Below are 26,230 nucleotides of genomic sequence, written 5' to 3'. Positions count from 1 at the left end.
TGAAAACTGGTAAATAAAAGGAAAAAGAAGCAAGATAGGAAAAATCAAGACTTTTACTATATGAACTGCTCTACTAAGTAACCAAATAGTATTTGTTTGTTTGGTTTTTTTTTAAGATTGGCCGTGAGCTAGCATCTGTTGTCAGTCTTTTTTTTTTCCTTCTTCTCCCCAGAGCCCCCAGTACATAGTTGTATATTCTAGTTGTGAGTGCCTCTGGCTGTGCTATGGGGAATGCCGCCTCAGCATGGCCTGATGAGCGGTGTCCTGTGCGTGCCCAGGATCCGAATGGGCGAAACCTGGGCTGCCAAAGCGGAGCATGCAAACTTAACCACTCAGCCATGGGGCCGGCCCCAAATAGTATTTTTTTTAATAGAAATGTTCTATTTAATAAATGAGGAAGGAATGATAGATTTAGAATGACTAGATCTAGGCACGGAGTGTACCTCCTGATGGAGGAGTACATCACCGTTGTGGGTAGTCTTAGGGGGAAAAAAGTTAAACATGTATCTAATCATGCATGTAGATCCACCTATCAATTTCAGGATGTACTGAGGACAGAGGCATATATTAAATGCTATGTGTATGTGATCAACTATATCCAAACTGTAGAAACTACAGGAGGTGACCTGGTTCTTCAACAAATAAATTGCAAGGGGGGAAAAAAAGATGAAGGGAGGCCTATAAATTAAAAGAGACTTAAGGGGCCAGCCCAGTGGCGCAGGGGTTAAGTTCGCACTTTCTGCTTCTGCAGCCTGGCGTTCGTCACGTCGGGGTTCACCAGGTTGGATCCCAGGTGTGGACCTCCACACCACTTGTCAAGCCATGCTGTGGCAGGCATACCACATATGAAAAGTAGAGGAAGAGGGGCAGGGGTGTTAGCTCAGGGCCAGTCTTCCTCAGCAAAAAGAGGAGGATTGGCCGCAGATGTTAGCTCAGGGCTAATCTTCCTCAAAAAATTTTTCAAAAACTTAAATAAATAAATTAAAAAATTACATATTAAAAAAAAGAGAGACTTAAGAAACTTACCAAATAATTATGGCATGTGGACTTTATTTGGATCCTAATTCAAATTAACATTAACATTTATTTGAGAGAATTTGAAATTTGAATGTTCACTAGATACTAAGGGACTATCAATTTTTTAGGCATGTAGTGGTACTATGATTTCTTTTGGTATATAATCTTTTTGTTTTTGATGACGGCTTTATTGAAATATCCACATACTGTAAGATTCACCCTTTAAAGTATACAATTCAGCGAGTTTTAGTATTTTCACGGACTTGTGCGACCATTACCACATTTGACTTTATAACTTTTTCATCATCCTAAAAAGAAACCCCATAGCCACTAGCAGTCGCTCCCCATTCCCCTCTCCTCCCAGCCCCTGGCAAGCACTAGTCTACTTTCTGTCTCTAAGGATTGGCCTATTGTGGGCATTTCCATATAAATGGAATCTCATAATATGCAATTTTTTATGACTGGCTGCTTTCATTTAACATACTAATCTTGTTTTCAAGGTTTATCCATGTTATAGCATATATCAGTACTTCATTCTTTTTCTCTATGTATTTATTTAATTGGGGTAACATTGGTTTATAACGTTATATAAGTTTCAGGTGTACATCATTATATTTTGACGTCTGTATAGGCTACATCGTATTCACCACCAAAAATCTAGTTGCCAGGTATTTGATCTTTTCAAGTCCTTATTTTTTAGAGCTGCATACTAAAATATTTATGAATATGTTATTACAGATTTGCTTCAAAATAATATGAAGGAGAGGGGATGTAGGTGAATCAAGGTCGGCTTTGAGTTGATAATTTTTGAAGCTGGGTGATGGATGCATGTCTGTTTCTGTATTTCATTAAAATTTGTAACTCATTTTAAAAATAGTGGAAAAGGAGTCACTACAGTCTTGATTCAGAGACTCATAGCTGTGATATGATCAAAGTTTGCGCCTTCACTTGTGTACAGTATGGTTTTCAAATTTACTGCCCATCCAAGCTTTCCCCTTGATGTAGCACTCTGTTCCCTTTGTGCTGGCCTTTGATTTCTGAAATCCACATTTTTACCTGGCAGTATTTTAGAAGAAATGAAAATGTTGCTTAATTTAGTAAGGATTGAATTTCAACGTGTTTGTTTTTTGGTGTGAGAAGTGTTCAAGTCTATGAGTACATTTATCTTTTATAACAAAATAGGGAAGAGAGAAAATAATTCCAGGTTTTTTCCTTCCTTGTGAGAAATCAAGTTAAAGGTTTGGTGTGGAAAGAGGTTAAACATGAGTAGAATGATAGTTTGGGAAGATCTGTACATTTTAGTACTGCATATTTAGCAATTCCTGTCGTCTTTGATCAGAAATAGTTGAAAGGTGACTGTATGCCATGGATGACTTGAAAGACAGCACAGAGAATGGTGGGGTTTCTTTCTTGAACATTTTGGTAAAAACAGTAAATATAGCATTTTTTCATATTAGTGAAGACTTCTTTTTGATAACTGGGAAACTACAAGAAGGATGCTAAATTTTTATTTTTCGTTTTTAAAATTTGGGAAATGCTTAATTTAGGTTGATGTATCTATTGTGGCATGGCCCTTGCTTTCAGCAGAGTTAATTTTTTGGCCCTGAGCTATAGATCAGAATGTAAAATTAGTGATCACATTCTGAGATAACAGAGTCTGGGTCAGAATTGAGGACTAACTGAAAAATTTTATTTCACTGTCTTTCAGAGGTGTTTTGGGTGCAAGCCTGTAAAATATGCTCAGTCAGCAGATGTCTTATTTTCTGGGTTGACAAGCCTTAGTGGTTAACTCCATCTTCTATGCTATAAAAAACTTGAAAAATGTTTTCTAAGTTGAATTTTGTTTTCATTTTGAATCTTTTGATTTACATTGGTTGTCTTGGCAGAGCGTATACCTGAGGAGTTATTTTTCTTTCTCTTTTCTTAAAAAGTAGGTAACAAACATCCTTCTTTGCCATCTTTTCACATCTACCCTTCCCGCTCTGGTTCTTAAGAGTACCTTTTTCATGGAAGGAATAACATGATTTGACTTTGGTCAGAAAGAAGAAACTTTCAATATTGTTATTAAAATTAATTGTTTCACAACGTAAAACATAAACTCACTTTCTTAAGGTAGTTTAAATAGTTGAGGTAAATGATGAGCCTTCTGGATTTGCTATTAAAATACCCACAGGCATAGCATTGGAAACCAGTTTGCATTCAGATAGCTTTACTTATTCAGAAGGAGAATTTTCTACAGATTGCTCAGCATATGCGTGGAGAGTTTGCTTGCAGCTGGTCAGAGCTGAAAGAAGGCCCTTGGAAACCATCTGTAGAGGTTATCATCCACAGTTTATGTTCATTCTGCTGGGTGTTTGATATTTATGCATTAATTATCTGTTAGCTGTGGGCTCTAAGAAAGTTATGCAGCAAAGAACAATCGTATAAAATTAATAAGTTAGAAGAAAAAGCTATTTGGAATGTTACCTTTTTCAGTGGAACTAGACTGGAAAATCCAGAAGTGTGTGTTGCGTAGTCTTGTCTCAAAGAATGCCTGTGATATGGATTTGGCTTCTTTTTGATTCAGTTTCTGGCTAGCATTGTCTTTTGTATATATATATTAGATATGAAATTAAGAAAATGTAAGTTGATATCTTAGATCTTTTTCTTACCTTGCTCATAACTTTCCCCTTTGTGGTTTTGGTTTGGGAAGACGGATAATTAAAATAGGACATTAGAGACCAATTAGAAGCAAGTTAAGTACTTTACCCATTAAAACTGTGGGCACTTGGCTATAGGTAACTCACTGGGGCATTGCTAGGATATTTTAAATTTTCAAGGGGACAATGCCATCTGTTGGGCACCTCCCAAAGTAATATTATCAAATTGTATGTACCTAATTAAGCAGAACAGTTAGTTAGGTTGGTTGTTTTGTTTTGTTTTTGGCTTGGAGGTGAGGTGAAAAAATTTCTGGGATACTAAGAGCACTGAGAACCTGTGCGTTAAAGGCTTTGTCTGAGCATTGAGCAGTAATGCTACTTCCCTTCCAAGACAAGTTGACCTTTAGTCAACTAATATTGGAGGGCAGAATAGCTAGAAATAGCTCTTTGTTTGCGCTGCAAAGATGTAGGCTTTGTTTTTTAAAAGTAGCATGTAATTTTAGGCAATGTTTTCAAATTAAAGGCTGACTCCAAAATCATGGTGGAGTACAAGGTAGTAGTAGGGCCAGGACTAGAGTGTGACAAGGGAGGTTCTCATCTTGGGTGCAAAATTTAAGGGATTGTAAAAAGGTTCAGTAATCAAGATACATAGTATTTTATAGTATTTTAGTGTATAATTTTAAAAAGATCAATATTAATGCAAAAAACTTCAAAATGAACAAAATATCAATTTTAAAGAAAGACAGGATCTGACCCTGCACTTGGATGATTAGTCTAATCCCAGTGCTAGGTGTTATAGATTAAATTTCTATAATCCTAATTATTAAATAACTTGCTGTGGACTCTTCCACAATAATTTTTTTTTCAAGAATAAAAGTTATAATTCTGTAACCTTGAAATTGGGGAGAGGTTAGGGGAAATGGTAGAGGGAGAACAAGGGAGTGGGTCACCAATAGATTCGAGAATCTGACACTCTATTTTGTGTAAAACTCTGTCTCCCATTGTGAGGTCAGTATTATTTAATCTTTTTTCTTGTAGCATGGCGGACACCGACCTGTTTATGGAATGTGAGGAGGAGGAGCTGGAGCCATGGCAGAAAATCAGTGATGTCATTGAGGATTCTGTAGTTGAAGATTATAATTCAGTGGATAAAACTACTACAGGTAACAGAAATTCTTTTAATCTAAGCTTGTTGTTTAAATTGACTCAGCTGAATGGCGTTTTTGTTGAGAAAGTGTGAGGTGGAGAAAGAATCCAGAGATGCCTCCTGTGGCACTGGTGCTACCTTTTTTTCCCATGCCGAAGACTGTAAATGCCTCAGTTTCCTTATAGATAAACCTAGAAGCACTATAGTTAATTCATTTAAAACATTGAGAGTTGGGTTAACCAGTGTTTATCAAACATCTAGCAATCCTCTTAGCAAATGATGTGTGGATGAGAATACAAAGTGGTGGTGGTCATTTACGTACCCAGTCAAAAACAGGTTCCCGTAGTCTTGTTTTTTTTTCTTTGTTTGTTTTACTTGAACTTGGATTCCTTTGTGAGTTGAGGAGAATTTGCTTTGTGTTTGCCTTCATGGACAGTTTACAAACTTAGGCTTGTTAGCTTCTCTTTCAAAAAAGTGATGTTGCAGGGTCAAATTCTAGATCACCCTGAATTTAGAAAGTGAATAGTAGTTCTTTTCTCCCCTAAATTGTATCTGTTGCTCTCTTTATTTTTATCTTCCCTACCTTGAGATCTGAAAATGGCATTAGTTTGGACTGAAATAGGACACAGTCAAGGGTCTTGTGGATGGCTTGCTATGCATGGTTCTGAATACCAGTAGTGGTGATAATAAACCTTTGAGTCTAGAGGTTTGCTTGTGCTATATAAGCAAAACATTAAAATCCCGGTTCAGTGAGCTTGTGATCTAACTTAACCAGGAAATGTGAGACAAAGAAGAAGGCATGGTGTCTCATTGGTGGAGTGAGGGACAAGTAGGAGGAAAAATCAGATGAACAGTTGGATTTACAAATAAAGCAGGAAACTTTTTGGCTGTAGAGGCCTACAGCAAGATGAAAAGGGAGGATTAGGACAGTATCCGTTAGTGTCATCTGTCCCTGTCTCCGAGTGACTGTGCCTCCCCTTCCCCACAGTTTCTGTGAGCCAGCAGCCAGTCTCGGCTCCAGTGCCCATCGCTGCCCATGCTTCTGTTGCTGGGCACCTCTCTACATCCACCACCGTTAGTAGCAGCGGGGCACAGAACAGCGACAGTACAAAGAAGACTCTTGTCACACTAATTGCCAACAACAATGGTAAGTGGGATTATTGGGAAATTCTTCCTGGGCTAGAGGGGTGAGAGAATAAAAAAGGTTTTAGGAATAGCTGTACCTGTTTAGTTTTAGGTACTGATGCGGTTCTGCTAGTTGGAGTGAATTTAGTAATGATTCTCTGATATGGAAGTGATTCAGTAGGTGGTGCTGTTCCTTCTGAGTTAGTGCTGAACTTATGCTGGTATTTCAAGTCAGAGGGCAGCTGATTCTTGCTGCTGATAATTTCTAGGAGAGAAAATATAAACCCCAAATTGCTAACTTACAGAGATCTGGGGTTTTTTGTTTGATTGTTTTTGTTTTTTTGATTAGAAGAGCCCCACTAGTTTGGTAAGAATTCTCCCAGGGCAGGTTTGTTTTCTAGTTTCTCTGGCAGATTCATTTGGTTATTTGTTGCTGGGTATGGAAGATAGGATAGAGTTGTTGTCTACCTGAAGGAAATGGTGAAAGAGTAGTGTTTTTAGTGCATATATTGACTAGAGAGTCTATATAGTATTGGTTTCTATTTCATTTTGATGACTGTGTTACACTCTGAAGATGAGTTATTGGCAAGTTATGTCTCAAGATTCATAACTAAAATAAGCACTTTCATAGAATCATTGCGTTGCTGCAAAGGACTTATTTTTAATTATTCTATTTCTTTTAAAAATATATCTTTATTAATACAAGAATAATATGTGCACTGTAGAAAAAGTAGACAGTAAAAATAAGTAAAAGGAAGGAAAAAAAATTTTAACCGTAGTCCCACTACCTGGAGATAACTATTTGCAGCTCTTATCACATACATATGTGTACTTTTATACTTCTATATGCTATCTGTAGTGTTTACTTTTTAGAAAAATGGATCATACAGACTCTACATTATGCCTTGCCAGCTTTTTTCCCTTAATATGTAGTGAATATTTCTCATTTTAGTAAATATTTTTCTGTAACATCTTTGATGACTATTTCCCATTGTTTGGTTAACTATTACTAACAATAGGTTGTAGAGGGGTATATTGCTACGTTAAAGAGCTACTGTGAACATCTCTGTCTCTATATCTTTTCTCACATCCTTAGTTCTGAGAATACATTTCTAATGTCAAATTGTTGGATCAAAGGTCATCACAATTTTTAAGGATTTTGATTGATGTTTTTCCTGGATTGGACATGTGGAAGTGTTGTATCAGTTTATATTTCCGTTAGAAGTACATAGGGTGTTCTTATTTTTGGATATAGCCATTTACTCCTCTATTGTTGGACATTTATTACAATCTCAAGTTTTTTTTTTATTACAGACAGTGCTATGGTGAGCATTCTCAGGCATTCTATCTGTGCCCACGGTGTAGCGTATCTGCAGTAGAAAGTGAGATTTCTGGGTCAGGCATTTAAAATTTGATAGACAGTGTCATTTTGCCCTAAAAGATTGCTGTAAATAAGTACCCACCACAGCTCTTTTACCATATTGTTGCCAACTTCAGGTATTATCAAACTGAAATCCTTGTAATTTCCATAGGTTCTTTTTTCAATCTTTGGTTACTGAAAATATGGTTTTTATCACATGGAAAATCCTTAGAATTTTTTAAAACTTTAATAAATAGAAACCTTTGTATATATAAAGATGAGGAACAACTATCTAGAGAATTCTTTCATTTTACAGATGTGGAAATCAATGCCTAGAGAGTCTAAATAATGTGCTTAAGGGCAAATAGTTGATAAGTGATTAAACTGGATTTGAATTATCTAGACTTCAAAGCTTGTGGCCTTTCCACTGTATTATATTGCTTTCCTGTGTTTCTCTTAAAATAATCTGTCAAACTGCTGTTAGAGACCAGTTTAGCTAAATTTTTCTTTAATCCCAGGATTCCAAAGCCCATGATGAGCATCTCATGACACACTTTCCTGGTTCCCTTGACTCTGTGAATGGACCTTTGATTCTTAGGTGGGGCTTGTGTACAAATTTTTTAAAAAGTGTATAAATTGTGGGGCCAACCTAGTGGTGTAGTAGTTAAGTTCGTGTGCTCTGCTTCGGTGGCCTGGGGTTCGTGGGTTCAGATTCTGGGTGTGGACCTACACACCACTCATGAAGCCATGCTGTGACAGGCGCCCCACATAGAAAAGAGAGGAAGATTGGCAACAGATGTGAGCTCAGGGCCAGTCTTCCTCACCAAAAAAAAATATATATATATTTTAATATATGTATAAATTAATATATATCAATTTACTTATCTATATATAAATATGGATAAGTAAATTAATTTTATTTACTTCAAAAACCTCTAGTAATCAAATTAAAATGTTAACCCATGTTGATGGTTAAAAAAGAAATGGCTATAGGCTAGTAACCACAGTTATATATGTCTTGTGGGTTCTTCCAAAAAATTTTCATGCATAGATAAACACATTAATAGATCCAATTTGTCTGGCCCTTTTTTTTTTTTGTATGATACATACAATTCTGTAACATTTTTATCAGATACTCTTGAAATGCTAGCCTAGGCGTAGGGATGAGACTTCAGAATAGAGTGAATAAAAACTGTTCTCTCTTACAACCCAGTTCCCCCATAAGCCTTCAGTTTAATTGTATTAGTATATTGTCTGCTTATTACATTAACAACATAGCAAGGGAGAATAACTTTTAAGCACTTTAGTGTTATTTCACTTAGTGTACTAGATTCTTTAGAAAGTTGAAAAGTTGTCTTTTTTTCCTACACCTCACTCTCCTTTTAGACCAGTTTTAAAATTAGTCTGGCTCTTGGTTACCAATAGCAGTCTCCTCCAATAATTAGATTTTAAAAGACTGTGCTTTTTTGGGCATTGATTTGGGTTTTATCATTTACTTGTTTCTCTTATTTTCCTTGCCCCCTCTACATAAAAAGCATTTCCTTGACTCTTGATTTTAAGGAACATTTTTATATATGTAGGAGGGAGGCCAGGGGTTGTGAAAGAGCAGAAGCATACTAATAGTATTTACAATGGTTTAGTGCTATGCTGGGTGGTGGATTTATCCACAAGCTCCACAAGAGTGTTTGTTTTTATCATATTTTATAACTTAAATGTATGTAGCATCTTATATGAATCAAATGTTAAACTATAATTAAGATAAAGATTATCTTAAAGGGATGAATGGGATGAGAGGAGGGAGCATGGACACAATTTTGTCCCGTACTCTAAAATACCTCTTGTTCCATGGAGACTGATAGTTGGTTAAAAAAAAAATAATAATCCTTTCCTATTCAATGGGGAAAGAATACTTTTTTCAACAAATGACACTGGGACAACTGGATACTTTTTCCACATGGAAAAGAATGAAGTGGCACCCCACCTCATACCATTTACAAACATTAACTCTAAATGGTCAAAGACCTAAATGTAAGAGCTAAAACTGTAAAACTTTTACAAGTAAATATGGGTGTAAAGCTTTATAACCTTGATTTAAGGAATGGTTTCTTAGGACACCAAAAGCACCAAAGCCACAGAAAAATAGATAAATTGGACTTTATAAAAATTAAAACCTTTTGGACGTCACCATCATGGCGGAGTGAGCTTGCCCGGGACTCTCTCCCCTCCAACATACAACAAAAATGAGCAACCATATTCCAACAGAAAATACCCTAAAAGCACAAAAATCCTCAGAGTCACGGCAGCCACACGATGGATGGTGGAGAGGCTGGAGCGCACCCTTGGAGGAGCTGGAACAGGCTAAGAGAGATCTTCACTCCCTCCCCTAAAGACTGGGATCACTGCTGCAGGAGGCTCTGTGAGGGAGGGAGTCAGGGAGGGGTCTCGCATCCACGGGGTCGCCAGGACTCCCAGGGCCCTTGCAGCCTAGAGGGATGCCCTCTAATGGGGCGAAGGCTTTCGTGCAGGGGTGATCTCATCAAGCCAAGACCCCAGGAGACCAGACAGCTAGAGCTGATCGGAAACCTGGGTCTGCGCAAAAGAGAAACTGCCCCTCCCCCGACCCACATGGTGCCATCTTGGCTGAAGGCGTAGGGCTCAGAATACGCAGCTCTCGACCCCTGTCCAGTGGCGAGAGGCTGTAACTGCAACCGAATAATATCACAATGGGAAAGACCCGTCCTTCCAGCATCGGGCACTTCATCAAATCTCCAGACTAGAGAGAAAACAAGCACCCAGAATTCAGTCCTGAGGACACAGAAATAAGTAAACTGAAAGACAATGAATTCAAAATAGCTATCGTCAAAAAACTCAGTGAGGTAAAAGAGAATATAGGTAAACAATTCAACGAGTTCAGGAGCTACTTCACAAAAGAGATTGAAACTATAAAGAAGACTCAATCAGAAATATTAGAGATGAAAGACACAGTGGAAGAGATAAAATAGGGATTCCCTGAATGCTCACGTGGACACCATAGAGGAGCAAATCATCATAATCGAAGATAGACATGTTGAAATGCTCCAGATAGAGGAGGAAAGAGAACTGAGACTAAAAAGAAATGAAGGAAGTCTCTGAGAAATATCTGACTCAGTGAGGAAATGCAACATAAGAATTCTAGGTATTCAAGAAGGTGAAGAGAAAGAGAATGGAGCAGAAAGCGTGCTCAAAGAAATAATAGCAGAGAACTTCCCAAATCTAGGGTATGAGCGAGAAATGTGTGTGGAGGAAGCTTTCAGATCTCCTAGATTTGTCAATGTGAAAAGACCTACTGCAAGGCATATAGTAGTGAAACTGTCAAAAATGAATGACAAAGAAAGAATACTCAGGGCAGCAAGGCAGGAGAAAATAACTTACAAAGGAACCCCTATCAGACTTTCAGCGGATTACTGTGCAGAAACCTTACAAGCTAGGAGAGAATGGAATGACATATTCAAAACTTTAAAGGATAAAAATCTTCAGCCAAGAATACTCTATCCAGCAAAAATGTCCTTTGGATATGAGAGAGAAATTAAATCTTTCCCAGACAAACAAAAGCTAAGGGACTTTGTAGCCACGAGAGACACCCCCTATCTCCCCCCCAACGCCCAGCTACAAGAAATCCTCAAGAAGGCCCTTATACCTGAAAAAAGAGAGAAAGGGGTCACAAAACAGAGTAAGGAGACCAATAGATAGACAGAATCAGAGTAGGACAGCAAATATTCAACTATAGTATTAGGCTAAAGGGAAGGAAAACACCAAAAACAAGACAATCTTGTCACTTTAACCATAAACTCACAACACAAGTTGGAATAAGATATGAGAATAATAACTTAGGAGGGGAGGAGGAAAGTGACTGAATCAGTTTAGACTAAGGAAGTAAGAGGCCATCAGAAAATGGACTATGTTATGCACCAGATTCTGAATACCAAACTTCAGGGTAGCCACTAAACTAAAAAGCAGAACAGAGACACAAAAAATAAATAAGGAAAAAGCAAACACAGCATAAAAAACTGCATAATTCAATGGGTATACCAAAACACACAGGAAAAGAAACAAAGGAAATGCAGGAAAACTGGAAAATGAATGATATAATGACAGCATTAATCCCTCATACATCAATAATCACCCTCAATGTAAACGGATTGAACTCTCCAATAAAAAGACACAGAATGGCAAGATGGATTAAAGAACAAGATCCAGCAATTTGTTGCCTTCAGGAAAGACATCTCAGCTCCAATGACAAATATAGGCTCAGAGTGAAGGGGTGGAAGACGATACTCCAAGCTAATGGCAAGTGAAAGAAAGAAGGTGTCACAATACTTATATCAGACAAAGTAGACTTCAAGATAAGGCAGGTAAAGAGAGACAAAGAAGGGCCAACATATAATGATCAAAGGGACACTCCATCAAGTAGAAATAATGCTTGGAAATAACTGTGCACCCAACACAGGAACACCAAAGTTCATAAAGCAACTATTAACAAACCTAAAAGAAGATAGCAAAAATAACACAATAATAGTAGGAGACCTCAACACCCAACCCACATCATTGGACAGATCTTCCAGACAGAAAATCAACAAGGAAACAGTGGAATTAAATGAAAAGCTAAAACAGTTGGACTTAATAGACATATATAGAACACTTCATCCAAAAAGAGCAGAATACAGATTCTTCTGAAGTGCGTACAGAACATTCTCAAGGATAGACCATATGTTGGGAAACAAGGCAAGCCTCTCTAAATTTAAAAAAATTGAAATAATAACAAGCATCTTCTCTGATCATAATGCTTTAAAGCTGGAAATTAATTACAAGAAAAAAGCTGAGAAAGGGACAACGATTTAGAGACAAAACAATATGCTATTGAACAAGCAGTGGATCATTGAAGAAATTAAAGAAGAAATCAAAAAATATCTGGAGAAAAATGAAAATGATAACATGCCATACCAACTCATACGGGATGCAGCAAAAACTGTATTAAGAGGGAAATTCATCTCAATACAGGCACACCATAACAAACGAAAAATCCCAAATAAGCAATCTCAAATTACACCTAACTGAATTAGAAAAAGAAGAGCAAACAAAGCCCAAAGTCAGCAGAAGGAGAGAAATAATAAAAATCAGAGCAGAAATAAATGCTATTGAAACACAAAAGGCAGTAGAAAGGATCAGAGAAACAAAGAGCTGGTTCTTTGAGAAGATAAATAAAATCGACAAACCCCTAGCCAAACTTACAAAGAAAAAGAGAGAGAAAGCTCAAATAAACAAAATCAGAAATGAAAGAGGAGAAATGACAAGAGACTCCACAAAAATACAACAGATTATAAGAGAATATTACGAAAAACTCTATGCCAACAAAATGGATAACCTAGAGGAAATGGATACATTCATAGACTCTTACAACCTCCCAAAGCTGAGTCAAGAAGAAACAGGCAATCTGAACAGAACAGTCCACAAGGAAAGAGATTGAAACAGCAATCAAAAGCATCCCAAAGAATAAAACCCCAAGGCCAGACAGCTACCCCGGGGAATTGTACTAAACTTTCAGAGAGGATTTAATACCTATCCTTTTCAAGCTATTCCAAAAAATTAGGGAGGATGGAACACTTCCTAACACATTCTGTGTGGCCAACATCACTCTGATACTAAAGCCTGACGAGGACAGCACAAAAAAGGAGAACTATAGGCCAATATCACTGATGAACATAGATGCAAAAATTCTCAAAATTTTGGCAGCCCAAATTCAGCAATACATCAAAAGGATCATACATCACGATCAAGTGGGATTCATACCAGGGACACAGGGATGGTTCAGCATCTGCAAATCAATCAACATGATACACCGCATCAACAAACTGAGAAATAAAAACCACATGATCATCTCAATAGATGCAGAGAAAACATTTGACAAGATCCAACAGCCATTTATGATAAAAACTTCTAACAAAATGGGGATAGAAGGAAATTACCTCAACATAATAAAGGCCATATATGACAGACCCACAGCCAACATCATACTCGATGGGCAAAAACTGAGCGCCATCCCCCTGAGAATAGGAACGAGACAAGGATGCCCACTATCACCACTCTTATTCAACGTAGTACTGGAGGTTTTGGCCAGAGAAATTAGGCAAGAGAAAGGAATAAGAGGAATCCAAACAGGGAGTGAAGAAGTGAAACTCATTTTTTTTTTTTTTTTTTTGGAGGAAGATTAGCCCTCAGCTAACTACTGCCAGTCCTCCTCTTTTTGCTGAGGAAGCCTGGCTCTGAGCTAACATCCGTGCCCATCTTCCTCTAGTTTATACGTGGGACGCCTACCACAGCATGGCTGCCAAGCAGTGCCATGTCCGCACCCGGGATCCGAACCAGCGAACCCCGGGCCGCCGAGAAGCGGAACGTGCGAACTTAACCGCTGCGCCACCGGGCCGGCCCCCAAGAAGTGAAACTCTTGCTGTTTGCAGATGACATGATCTTATATGTAGAAAACCCCAAAAAGTCCATTGGAAAACTAATATAAATAATTAACAACTACAGTAAAGTTGCGGGGTACAGAGTCAACTTACAAAAATCAGTTGCTTTTCTCTACTCTAACAAAGAACTTACAGAAAGAGAATTCAAAAACATAATTCCGTTTGCATTTGCAACTAAAAAAATAAAGTACCTAGGAATAAATTTAACCAAGGAGGTGAAGGACTTATACAAAGAAAACTGTAAGACATTACTTAGAGAAATTGATAATGACTTAAAGAGATGGAAAGAGATTCCTTGCTCATGGATTAGAAGAATAAACATGGTTAAAACGTCCATACTACCCAAAGCAATCTACAGATTCAATGCAATCCGCGTCAGAATCCCAATGACATTCTTCACAAAAATAGAGCAAAGAATACTAAAATTCATATGAGGCAATCAAAGACCCTGAATTGCTAAGGCAATCCTGAAGAAAAAGAACAAAGCTGGAGGTATCACAATCTCTGACTTCAAAATGTACCTCAAAGCCATAGTGAGCAAAATGGCATGGTACTGGTACAAAAACAGGCAGATAGATCAGTGGAACAGAACTGAAAGCCCAGAAATAAAACCACAAATCTACAGTCAGCTAATCTTCGACAGAGGTGCCAAGAACATGCAATGGAGAAAAGATAGTCTCTTTGATAAATGATGTTGGGAAAACTGGACAGCCACATGCAAAAGAATGAAGGTAGACCACTGTCTCACACCATACACAAAAATAAACTCAAAATGGATCAAAGACTTGAAGATATGTCCTGAAACTATAAAACTCCTGGAAGATAATATTGGTAGTACACTCTTTGACATTGATCTATAAAGGATCTTTTCAAATACCGTTTCCTCTCTGACAAGGGAAACAAAAGGAAAAATAAACACATGGGAATTCATCAGACTAAAGAGCTTCTCTAACGCAAAAGAAACTAGGATCAAAGCAAAGACACACCCCACCAATTGGGAGAAAATATTTGCAAATCATATATCTGACAAGGGGTTAATCTCCATAATATATAAGGAACTCACACAAATGAACAATAAAAATGCAAACAACCTGATCAAAAAGTGGGCAGAGGAGATGAACAGACATTTTTCCAAAGAAGATATACAGATGGCCAATAAACACATGAACAGATGTTCAACATCACTAATCACCAGGGAAAGGCAAATCAAAACTACACCAAGATAACACCTTATGCCTGTTAAAATGGCTATAATCACTAAGACTAAAAATAACAAATGTTGGAGAGGGTGTGGAGAGAAGGAACCCTCATACACTGCTGGTGGGAATGCAAACTGATGCAACCACTATGGAAAACAGTGTGGAGATTCCTCAAAAAACTAAAAATAAACCTACCGTATGACCCAGCTATCCCACTGCTGTGTATCTACCCAAACAATTTCAAATCAACAATCCAAAGTAACATGTGCACCCCTATGTTCATTACGGCATTATTTGCAATAGCCAAGACATGGAAGCAACCCAAGTGCCCATCGACCAATGACTGGATAAAGAAGATGTGGTGTATATATATACACAATGGAATACTGCTCAGCCAGAAAAAAAGACAAATTCATCCCATTTGCAATAACGTGGAAGGACCTAGAGGGAATTATGCTAAACAAAATAAGCCAGTCTGAGAAAGACAAACACCAGATAATTTCACTCATGTGGAATATAGACAAGTACTGGGACAAAGAAAACAGTTCAGTAATTACCAGGGGAAGGGAGTTGGGGGGGGGGGGGACAGGGGGTGAAGGGGAACACTTATATGGTGACAGTCAAGAAATAATGTACAACTTAAATCTCACATTGATGTAAACTATTATGAACTCAATTTTAAAAAAAGCTGATACAAAATTAGAATTTGGTTAACTCTATCTTAAAAGGAAAAAAAAATTAAAACCTTTTATGCTTCAAAGGGCACACTCAAGAAAGTGAAAACATAATCCATAGAATGGGAGAGAAATTTTGTAAATAATATATCTAAGGGACATGTATCTAGAATATATAAAGAACTATTACAATCCAAGAATAAAAAGATAATCCAATTTTTAAAATGGGCAAAGAATCTGAATAGACATTTCTCCAAAGAAGATATATAAATGACCAATAAGCACATGAAAAGATGCTCAGCATCATTAGTCATTAAGGAAATGCACATCAAAACCACATTGTGGTACTATTTTACACCTTCTAGGGTGGCTATCATCAAAAAGACGGACAATAACAAGTGTTGGTGAGAATGTGGAGAAACTGGAATTGTGGTGAGAATGTACAATGGTGTGGCCACTTTGGAAAGTAGTTTTGGCAGTTTTTCAAAAAGTTAAACATAGAGTTATCATATGACCCAGCAATTCTACTCCTAGCTAGCTGTATGCCGGAGCAAATTGAAAACATATATGTACACAAAATCTCGTGCACAGATGTTCATAGCAGCATTATTCATTGTAGCCCAAAAGTGGAAACAACCTAAGCTGTTGAATGGATAAACAAAATGTGGTGTATCCATACAGTGGAATATTATTGGGCCATAAAAATGAATAGAGTACTAATATATGCTACAACATGAATGAACTTGGAAAACATAATGCTAAGTGAAAGAAGTCAGACACAACAGGCCACATATTGTATGTGACTCCATTTATATGAAATGTCCAGAATAGGCAAATCCATAGAGACAGAAAATAGATTAGTGATTTCCAGGGCTAGGAGAGAGGAGAATGGAGAATAACTGCTAATGGTACAAGGTTTCTTTTTGGGGTGATGAAAATGTTCTGGAATTAGATAGTGGTGATAGTTGCACAAAAGCTTATGAATATACTAAATACCTCTGAATTATGCACTTTAAATTGTTGATATATATGGTATGTAATTATCTCAATAAAGCTTTTAGTTTTTTTAAAGAAAGTGTCTAGAATAAAATTTGGGGACATTTTTACTGTTCTTTTTGCTGTTCTTCAGAATCTGTCGCTTGGCATTTAATAATTATTCCTATAGTTCTAACTGATCATATGTTCTGGTAAGAAACATTGTGAAGTGCAATAAACCACTGCTTAATTCTGAGTTGTGGATGATATGAATTTAACATTATAAATTTCTTACTGTGTACAACTGATTATCATTTTGAACTCCTGTTTAGCCCATTTCAACTCCATTAGCCCTCTTATCTCTGGGTTTAAAGGCTGTGTAAGCAAACTTAAAAGAACGAAGGACAAAATCAAGACCTTCAGATTTGTAAAACAAGCAGAACCTATAGCAAGAGAAGCTGCTGAATCTCCTTCCCTTATTTAATCAGTTTATGGCTGTGGTACCTAGTTTATTTGAGCAAACTTAGAGGCAGGAGATTGGTTGGATAATTCTTTCAAAGGCTTCTTTAAGCCTTAAGATTCTGATTGCCTCTTTCATCCTTTGGAAAAGAACTTTGTAAGACCTTTGAATTGTCAGAATTTCTTTGAGGAAAGACTTAATGCAGAAATCATTACGCATAATTCATTAGAAACAATTAAAAATAATAAATGAATAGTTATACTTTAATGTACCCATTGTGACTTGCCATATGCTGCCTTTTGCTTTCAGTTGAATTGTGACCCTAATCTGGCCTTAGAAACCCAGATTTTTTGTTTGCACTGTATTTTTGAAAACGTCCTAAAAATCCACCAAGATTCAGATATGACCCTGATGTCAGAGAGAATATTTGCAGGAAATGTTTGTGTTAACGTTCTTTATAATAGAAGAGTATGTACAGATTTCATGGGAACATGGTCTATCTTTTAAGACTTGCTACTGCTGGTTGATTTCATATAAATGCAAAAAAATTTCCATCCTTCTCTTCCTATATGTAGTTGGGATGTTGAGTCAGTGATTATCTTAAGAATTTTTAGGCTTAGATAAATAACAGATAATTCATTTTCTTTTACCCTAGCGGTTAAAATAATGACTAGAAAATAATGTTTTTGCTTAGTCAGTATTTTTCAACCATAAATTCCAAAGGGATAAAAAGAGATTGATGGGGAACCTATAGATTAAAAGAAACTTAAGAAATGTGTCCATTAGTTAAACTTCGTGAACCCTTTTGTAACCTGACTCAAATAGATTCACAGATAGTTGGCTCCAGCCAGTGGCGCAGTGGTTAATGTCGCACGTTCTGCTTCGGAGGCCTGGGATTTGCTGGTTTGCATCCTGGGTGCTGACCTACGCACCACTTATCAAGCCATGCTGTGGCAGGCGTCCCACATATAGAGGAAGAAGGGCATGGATGTTAGCTCAGGGCCAGTCTTCTTCAGCAAAAAGAGAAAGATTGGTGTCAGATGTTAGCTCAGGGCTAATCTTCCTCAAAAATAATAATAATACAGACAGTTGTCAGTTTGAATTGTGACTGGGTATTTGATATTAAAGAATTATTTTAATTTTATTTAACTTTATTGAGGTATAATTGACAAATAACATTGTAAGATATTTAAAGTGTACGTCATGGTGATTGATACACATATATATTGTGAAAGGATTCCCATCATCTAGTTAATTAACACTTCCATCGCCTCATGTTATTTGTCTTTTGTGGGGAGGTGAGAACATTTAAGTTCTACTTGCTTAGCAAATTTCAATTACATAATACAGTGTTATCAACTATAATCACAGAATTGTAATATTTTTAGGAGTGATAATGGTGGTGATATTCTCTCTTTTTTAAAATTCTTACTTTTTAGAAATACGTATTGAAATATTTATAGATGAAATGATATGATCTGAAACTCGTTTCAGAATAACAAGGGAGCTGCTGAGGAGGGTGGGAGGTATAGTTGAAACAAGGTTGGACATAAGTTGATAATTGTTAAAGTGGGTGATGATTACGTCGGGGTTCATTATAGTGTTCTATTTTTCTGTATATTTGCATTTATCCATAAGAAAATATTTAAGTTAACTATACATAGTCAATAAATTGCCAGTATTGTGAGTATAAGATAGAACTTTTTGGAATTTTTGTTTGTTTTTCTGTCAGCCTCTATATAATCACTAGTCTGCTGGTCCAGTAACTATGAGAGTTTAATCCATTGATGGGCTCTCAGTTTCTGGGAGAGAATGTGGGACAAGCCACTGACAGCCTATTAACCACTGACTCTGGTGGGTTAGCTTTGTGGCTAACTGCCGTGACTCCCATCTGTCAAGTGGAACATACAGTTCAGAGCAGTCTGTCCCTTTCTGGTGATTTCAAGTAGAAAGTTGAGGCAATATTTTGCTTGAATCTTTGATTTAGGTATATTAGCTCTCTGAAATTTTCTGTCTGATTTTGGAGTATTCTTTGTACATCAAGAAATTGATGATTTTTTAGTCAAATGTAGTAAATAGAGGACTTAAAAACATTGACAAAATTACTTTTCTCGCAAATGAAAAAGAATTTAAAATATTTCAATAATTAGCCAGTTTATTAATATTTATTTATATTTATTAATATATTGATTCATGAATGAATCATTATCTTCTGAAGTTGTATCATTTATATGTGGTTTTAGTTAGTTTTTGACCAGGTCTTTTGTCAGTTTTGATGATGTAAAGAGAAAGAAAGTAGCCCGTCACTCTCTGTTCTCAAATTTATAAAAGACAGTGGTTGTTTACAGAATCTGTTGTATTTCTGAGATTTGACTCACTAGGAAGAGATGCCATTCTTTAGATTCTGTGCACTTGCTGCATTAATGTTTGTTGATGAATATTCCTCTTTTAAAAAAATTATGGGGGCTGGCCTGGTGGCACAACAGTTAAGTTCGCATGTTCTGCTTCGGCAGCCCAGGGTTTGCCAGTTCATTTCCCAGGTACAGACCTACACACCACTTGCCAAGCCATGCTGTGGCAGGCGTCCCACATATAAAGTAGAGGAAGATGGGCACAGATGTTAGCTCAGGGACAGTCTTCATAAGCAAAAAGAGGATTGGCAACAGGTGTTAGCTCAGGGCTAATCTTCCTCCAAAAAAAAAAATAATGAAATAAAAAAAATTAAGGTGGAGAGCCAGCCCCAGTGGCCTAGCAGTTAAATTTAGTGCAGTTTGCTTTGGCACCCCAGGCACGGACCTACACCACTCACTTAGTGGCCATGCTGAGCTGGCAGCCCACATACTAAATAATAGAGGAAGATTGGCACAGATGTTAGCTCAGGGCAAATCTTCCTAAGCAAAAAAAAAAAAAAAAATTTAAGATGGATTAGCTAATAACAGAAAACATTCTGGCAAAATAAGTTTTACTTAGTTTAAGGATGGAAAAATAGTTTGTATGTTGTTTTGCTTTGCTGATTTGGTATGGGGAGATTATGTGTGGTCACTTACATCATCAGAGTCAAAATGATAGCCATGTAGAAGTCTCACTGTGTTACGACATCCCTAGTTAAGATATATGGGGGAGATGTTAGTGAACATCTCCTACCTACCTATTTTTCTACTAGTTGTAGATTTGGGTGAAGTTTAAATTTTTGGTGAATTTGGTGACATCAAACCTGAGGTGAGTGACGGTCTTAGATATTTTTGTGTCTAGGACATGATTTTTTATCTAAGACCATGATGTTTCTTATAAAAAGTGGGCTTTCTCTTACATACCTTTTTTTTTTTTCCTTTTACTCTTTAGCTGGCAATTCTTTGGTCCAACAAGGTGGACAGCCGCTCATCCTAACACAGAATCCAACCCCAGCTCTGGGCACAATGGTTACTCAGCCAGTATTGAGGCCTGTCCAGGTCATGCAGAATGCCAATCATGTGACTAGTTCCCCTGTGGCCTCACAACCAATATTCATCACTACACAGGTGAGTAGGACTCTGAATTCTGGGACTTGGTCAAGAAGGAGAGACAGACTGTGAACCTTTGGAGGCTCTGATTTTAAAGAGTCTTATTTAGCATCGTTAGAAATAGTTCTGAGTCCTGTCTTTTGACCTGGATTTTCTCATTTGCTATTTTGTAATTTGATGCAGACTTTTGTAGAAAGCTTAGCATAGCGTACAGCTGGGGTACTTTCCTGTTCCTGCCCCTTAGAGGGCTAGTAAGTGATGCGATTGCGATCTGGGCAGAATTAGTGGGAATCCTTGGATTAGGAAGCTTTAACACTTGGCCTTTAGGGCTTCTTGCCCTTTGCTTGGGCTATTTTTCTTAAAATGAGATGAGTGAGTGGACTTTTGAAATCAATGTGTAAAATTGGTGAAGTGCCAGAGATCTTTAGAAGAGAAGGAACATGACTTACTTGATATATAATGTGAACTGAAGTTGAAAGCCTAATGCTGACTGTGGAATGTAAAGGCAAATGCTTCTCTTTGCCTGTGGTTTCCTGAGTTACAAACTTTTCTCTTACAAATTTGCCAGAGGTTTATGGCCTTTGAAGTGGACTTTGGGAACAATTTCTTAAAATTGTTTGTTTGTTGAAGCACTCCAGTGAATACTGTTAGTGTCATTTTTTTTTCCTTCTATGCCTTTAGCAGTTTAGGGGCCAGTCTGAGGATGAGGTTTTTTTAAGCTGAGAGTCTCTTAAGACAGGAAGTAGGTTTTCATTTTTGCTTTTATGTACCAAAGCTTATTCTCCAGTTTTGATAATTTGTCACTCAAAATTTTGCCAAAATTTCTAAATTTCTCTATCTGAGTCATTTAAGAGTTCTAACTCTAGAAAGAGAACCACTAGGTAAGAATGTGGGACTTTTTTTGGATGTAGGTCTTAGTGCAGTCTCTGCTAGAGTTAGCTGGTCTCCATGTTAAAGATCATTTTGCTTTTTAATGCAGGGATTTCCTGTAAGAAATGTTCGGCCTGTACAAAATGCAATGAATCAGGTTGGGATTGTGCTGAACGTACAGCAAGGCCAAACGGTTAGACCAATTACACTAGTCCCAGGTAAGGAAAAGTGTCTGTCCATTTGGAATAAACTGGCATCCAGAGATTTGTTTTTATTGTCTCAGAACACTCTAGGTCATTTAAAAAGTGTATTTAAGGAAAATCTAAAAATAGAAAAATCATATGGATTTAAGCCCAATTTTTAAAAAACTGTTTCTAACCTTTGGCCAGGGTGGTGGTTTTATTTATTTATTTTTTAAATTTTTTACCACCCTTCATGAAGTAGTAAAACAGGGTTTATATAGTCATGGTTTTGGTGTTTTAGTTAGCTATTAAGTTTGTTATCCTGAAGGAATATTATTAATGCAAACTCTCGAATTCCATATTATGTATGTCTACTCACTTACATAGTGGCATTACAAACTTTATTTTGCTTTAATTCTATAGCATAGATTTTAGATATAAACTAAACAAATGACACCCTTTGAAGATAAATATTTCCAATGACTAGTTAGGATTTTTTTAAGAAACTGAATTGAAAGATAATTTTAAAAATCTCATAATTTTCCCCTAGTTCTTTACTTAGTGTTTGTAAGTTTATTACAATTCAGACCAAAAAGAATGTTTTAAATTTAGTTGTAAGGGTATCTCTGTAGTTTGTCCTCCTAAGTTTTTGTTGTTGTTCTCAGAGCCCACAGAGTTTTTTTGGCCTTCGGTCTCATGAGCTTATTCTGTCTCATTCTGATACTTCTTAAATATTTGTCAGTGGAATTGTCTATAGCTGAGCCAGGAGACTCACCTTTGGGATATCCTAGTAGAATGGCATAGTCAGTCTTCTATTGGAGTTAATGTAAAAGAATGGAAGACTTTTTTAGTATTCTGAGAAAGATCGCTTTTTTTAGGACCAAGTCTGCCCTTTGGCCTGTATATCCCTCTACTGCCTCCCACTCTGTACCCATCCTTTCTCTTTGAATACCGAGGTCAAGCTGCTCCTGATTGTGTTCTTTGAGTAGAAAAGGCAGAGTGGTAAGGTGTTTTGGGAGGAGTTGAAGGGAATCTTCTTTCTTGAATTTGACATTTTTAGGGCTGATTACCTAGCCTATTCTTTAATCAGCTTGGACACCTGTTGTCTTAGACATTAGAATCTGTGCTACTCTTGGTAACCTCTGCTGGTCACCAGTCACTTTGGGGAAATAATGTTTTCCTATTCCAGTATTTCCAGTAAAGACGGGGAATATTTTATAGGTAAGCTCATTGACCAAGATTTGGTACTTTTCTCTGTCTCTCTTTTGAAGCCCCAGGTACCCAGTTTGTTAAGCCAACAGTTGGAGTTCCACAAGTGTTCTCTCAGATGACCCCAGTGAGGCCGGGCTCCACGATGCCTGTGCGGCCCACCACCAACACCTTCACCACCGTCATCCCAGCCACTCTCACCATTCGAAGCACCGTCCCACAGTCCCAGTCCCAGCAGACCAAGTCCACTCCCAGCACTTCCACCACTCCCACCGCCACACAGCCAACCTCACTGGGGCAACTAGCTGTTCAGCCTCCAGGCCAATCCAACCAGACCCCGAATCCCAAACTAGGTGAGGCTTGGGAATAGGAGATGGCAGAGCTGGGTCGGGGTGGTGGGTGGAGAACAGATGATTATCACTTGGCCAACATAGCTCCCTCCTTCCCCTCTCCACCTGCAGTGAGCATTGCCAGCTTTGTCACTGTGAAGCGACCTGGGGTTACAGGTGAAAATAGCAATGAAGTGGCCAAACTGGTGAATACCCTTAACACCATCCCTTCCCTGGGCCAGAGTCCTGGGCCAGTGGTGGTATCCAACAACAGCTCTGCCCATGGCTCTCAAAGAACCAGCGGACCTGAGTCTTCAATGAAAGGTACAATAACCTGAAAGACTCTGAGCAGCCAATCATTCAGAAACATTAATAAACCATTTGTCGTATCAGAACTCTTTACTTTGAAATAAACAGAATCAAATATAGTTGCTATAAATCTGTTCCCACAGAAACTTTAGTATAGTAAAGGGGCTAACAACTGGTGAAAAGCGTAACTAGAGCAGCTATAAGGAATTCTGTCTTAATTATACTTTGGAGATCAGTGAAATGGATTGATCAGAGATGAGTGGGATAATCAAAATATAGCTTTATGGGGGAGATGGATTTCTGAATAAGGTTTTAAAGTCAGGATTTGATAGAGAGGTTTTGAGGTGCAGAAGGGTATGAACATGAGGGTTTTCAGTGGTCTAAAGCAGGAGTCAGCAAACTTTTTCTGTAAAGGACTACATAGTACATATTTTAGGCTTTATGCACAATGTGGTCTCTGTCACGGCTACTCAACTCTGCCCTTGTGGTGCAGAAGCAGTCACAGGCAGTATGCAAATGAATGAGCATGACTGCTCCACTAAAACTCTTCATGGACTCTGAATTTTTAATTGCATGTAATTTTCATGTGTCAGAAAGTCTTTTTCTTCCTTTGCTTTTATTTCAACCATTTAAAAATGTAAAAACCTTTAACAAATGGTGGTGGGAAAACTGGATATCCGCATGTAAAAAAATAAAAGTTGGACTCTTACCATACACTGTATACAAAAATTAACTCAATGAATCAGAGACCGAAACATAAGAGCTACAACTATAAAACTCTTAGAAGAAAACATAGGGGAAAAGCCTCATGACATTGGCTTTGGCAATGATTTCTTGTATATGATACCCAAAACATGGGCAATGAAAGAAAAAATAGGTAAATGGGACTACATCAAATTATAAAATGTTAGGGCATCAAAGGACACTGTCAACTGAGTGAGAAGGCAACCCACTGAATGGGAGAAAATATTTGCAAATCTTATATCTGATTAGAGGTTAATTTCCAGAATATATAAAGAACTTCTACAATTCAACAACGAAAGAACAAATAACATAATTAAAAAATGGGCAAAACTGTTGAATAGACATTTCTCCAAAGAAGGTATACAGATGGCCATAAGCGCACAAAAAGTTGCTAAACATCACTAATCATTAGGAAATGCAAATCAAACTACAATGACATACTACTTCATACCCGTTAGGATGGCTGTTATCCAAAATCCCTGCAAAATAACAAGTGTTGGTGAGGATGTGGAGAAATTTGGAACCCTCTGCATTGCTGGTGGGAATGTAAAGCGGTATGATGGTCCCTTAAAAAATGAAACTTAAAATTACCATATGATCCAGCAATTCCACTTCTAGGTATCTACCCCAAAGAACTGAAAGCAGGGACCCGAACAGATATTTGTACACCCATGTTCGTAGCAGCATTATTCACAATATCCAGAAGGTAGAAGCATCCCAAATGTCTATCAACTGATGAATGGATAAACAAAATATGGTATATACATAGAATGGTATATTGTTAACCCTTAAAGAAGGAAATTCTGACACGTGGTATAACATTCATGAACCTTGAAGACATTATGCTAAGTATTGAAATAAGCCAGTCAAAAGAGGACAAATACTGTATGGTTTCACTTATGTGAAGTACCTTGAGTAGTCAGATTCATAGAAACAGAAAGTAGAATGGTGATTGCCAGAGACTAGGAGGAGGGGCGAATGGGGAATTATTGTTTAATGGGTATAGAGTTTCACTTTTGCAAGATGAAAAAGAGTTCTCGATGTTGCTTGCTCAACAATGTGAATGTACTTAACACAACTGAACTGTACACTTTAAAATGGTTGAGAGGTAAATTTTATGTATATATTACTAGAATTAAAGAAAAAAAACTTACATAACAAAAAATGTAAAAGCCGTTCTTAGCTCATGAGTCAAACAGAAACTGGGAGCTGGCTAGATTTGGTCTGCAAGCCATGATTTGCTAACTCTTGGCCTAGAGAGAGAAGAACAGTAAAAGGAATGTGCCTCATGGTGCTCTCTCATGCTTGCTTATCAATCTTAGTATGTCCCACAGGGAATGTTGAACCTTTTTCCAAAAGGCCAGTAATCTTTTGCAGTATCATCTTATTAATCTTATCAATGCTTCTCACTTTTTCCAGTTAGCTCTTCCATCCCAGTGTTTGACCTCCAGGATGGTGGACGGAAAATATGTCCCCGGTGTAATGCTCAATTCCGCGTTACTGAAGCTTTGAGAGGTCACATGTGTGTAAGTGATATCACCTGTGATGGGGATTCAGCTTAAACGGCTACCACTGTATACCTCCTGTAGCATTGGGAGCTTGTGAAGCAGGGCCTCTGAAATGACTTGGAAGCTTTTTAAAGGGCTATTCTCTCTTTTGATCTGTTTTAGAAGAGTTAGGTACTTTGGAATTTGATAGGATACATTTAAAGAACCTCAAATAAATTGGAATGTATGTGACCTTAATTCCTTAGTTGTGGTAGATTTTGAAACTGCAGAGAAGGACAAGTTTGTTAATAATCAGAACTCAAACTCGGTTAACCTCAGTTCATTTTTTATTTATTGTGTCATTGGATGAATCAGGAACTAACTAGTTCCCGTTTCCAGCCTTTTCGTTTCTTGATATTAGTCCAGATGCAGAGGCTGGGACTTCTTCCTGCCAGGGAGCTCAGAGGCAAGTTATGCTAGTGAGTGGTTAAAGGATCTAAG

The 26,230-nt window shown here is 37.5% G+C and overlaps 1 protein-coding gene across 10 annotated transcripts in view; it reads left to right on the top strand.

The window, feature by feature from the left end:
* POGZ (pogo transposable element derived with ZNF domain) overlaps positions 1 to 26,230 on the top strand; it is a 48,933-nt gene that overhangs the window by 8,690 nt on the left and 14,013 nt on the right. For 2 of the 10 annotated variants that reach the window (XM_044757623.2, XM_070497826.1), the window contains exons 2-7: positions 4,695 to 4,819; positions 20,442 to 20,617; positions 21,579 to 21,687; positions 22,923 to 23,213; positions 23,295 to 23,513; positions 25,662 to 25,768. In XM_044757623.2, the coding sequence (XP_044613558.2) occupies positions 4,696 to 4,819; positions 20,442 to 20,617; positions 21,579 to 21,687; positions 22,923 to 23,213; positions 23,295 to 23,513; positions 25,662 to 25,768 (1,026 nt within the window). In that variant the 5' untranslated portion in view covers position 4,695. Of the gene's footprint in view, positions 1 to 1,603; positions 3,335 to 4,694; positions 4,820 to 5,791; positions 5,951 to 20,441; positions 20,618 to 21,578; positions 21,688 to 22,922; positions 23,214 to 23,294; positions 23,514 to 25,661; positions 25,769 to 26,230 lie in introns of those variants that run through there. The other 8 variants (XM_014868179.3, XM_044757621.2, XM_044757622.2 and 5 more) reach the window with 8 other exon arrangements.

The sequence above is a fragment of the Equus asinus genome, chromosome 25 (genome assembly GCF_041296235.1).
Source record: "Equus asinus isolate D_3611 breed Donkey chromosome 25, EquAss-T2T_v2, whole genome shotgun sequence".
Lineage (NCBI taxonomy): Eukaryota > Metazoa > Chordata > Mammalia > Perissodactyla > Equidae > Equus > Equus asinus.
This window is presented reverse-complemented; position numbering and strand designations above follow the sequence as displayed.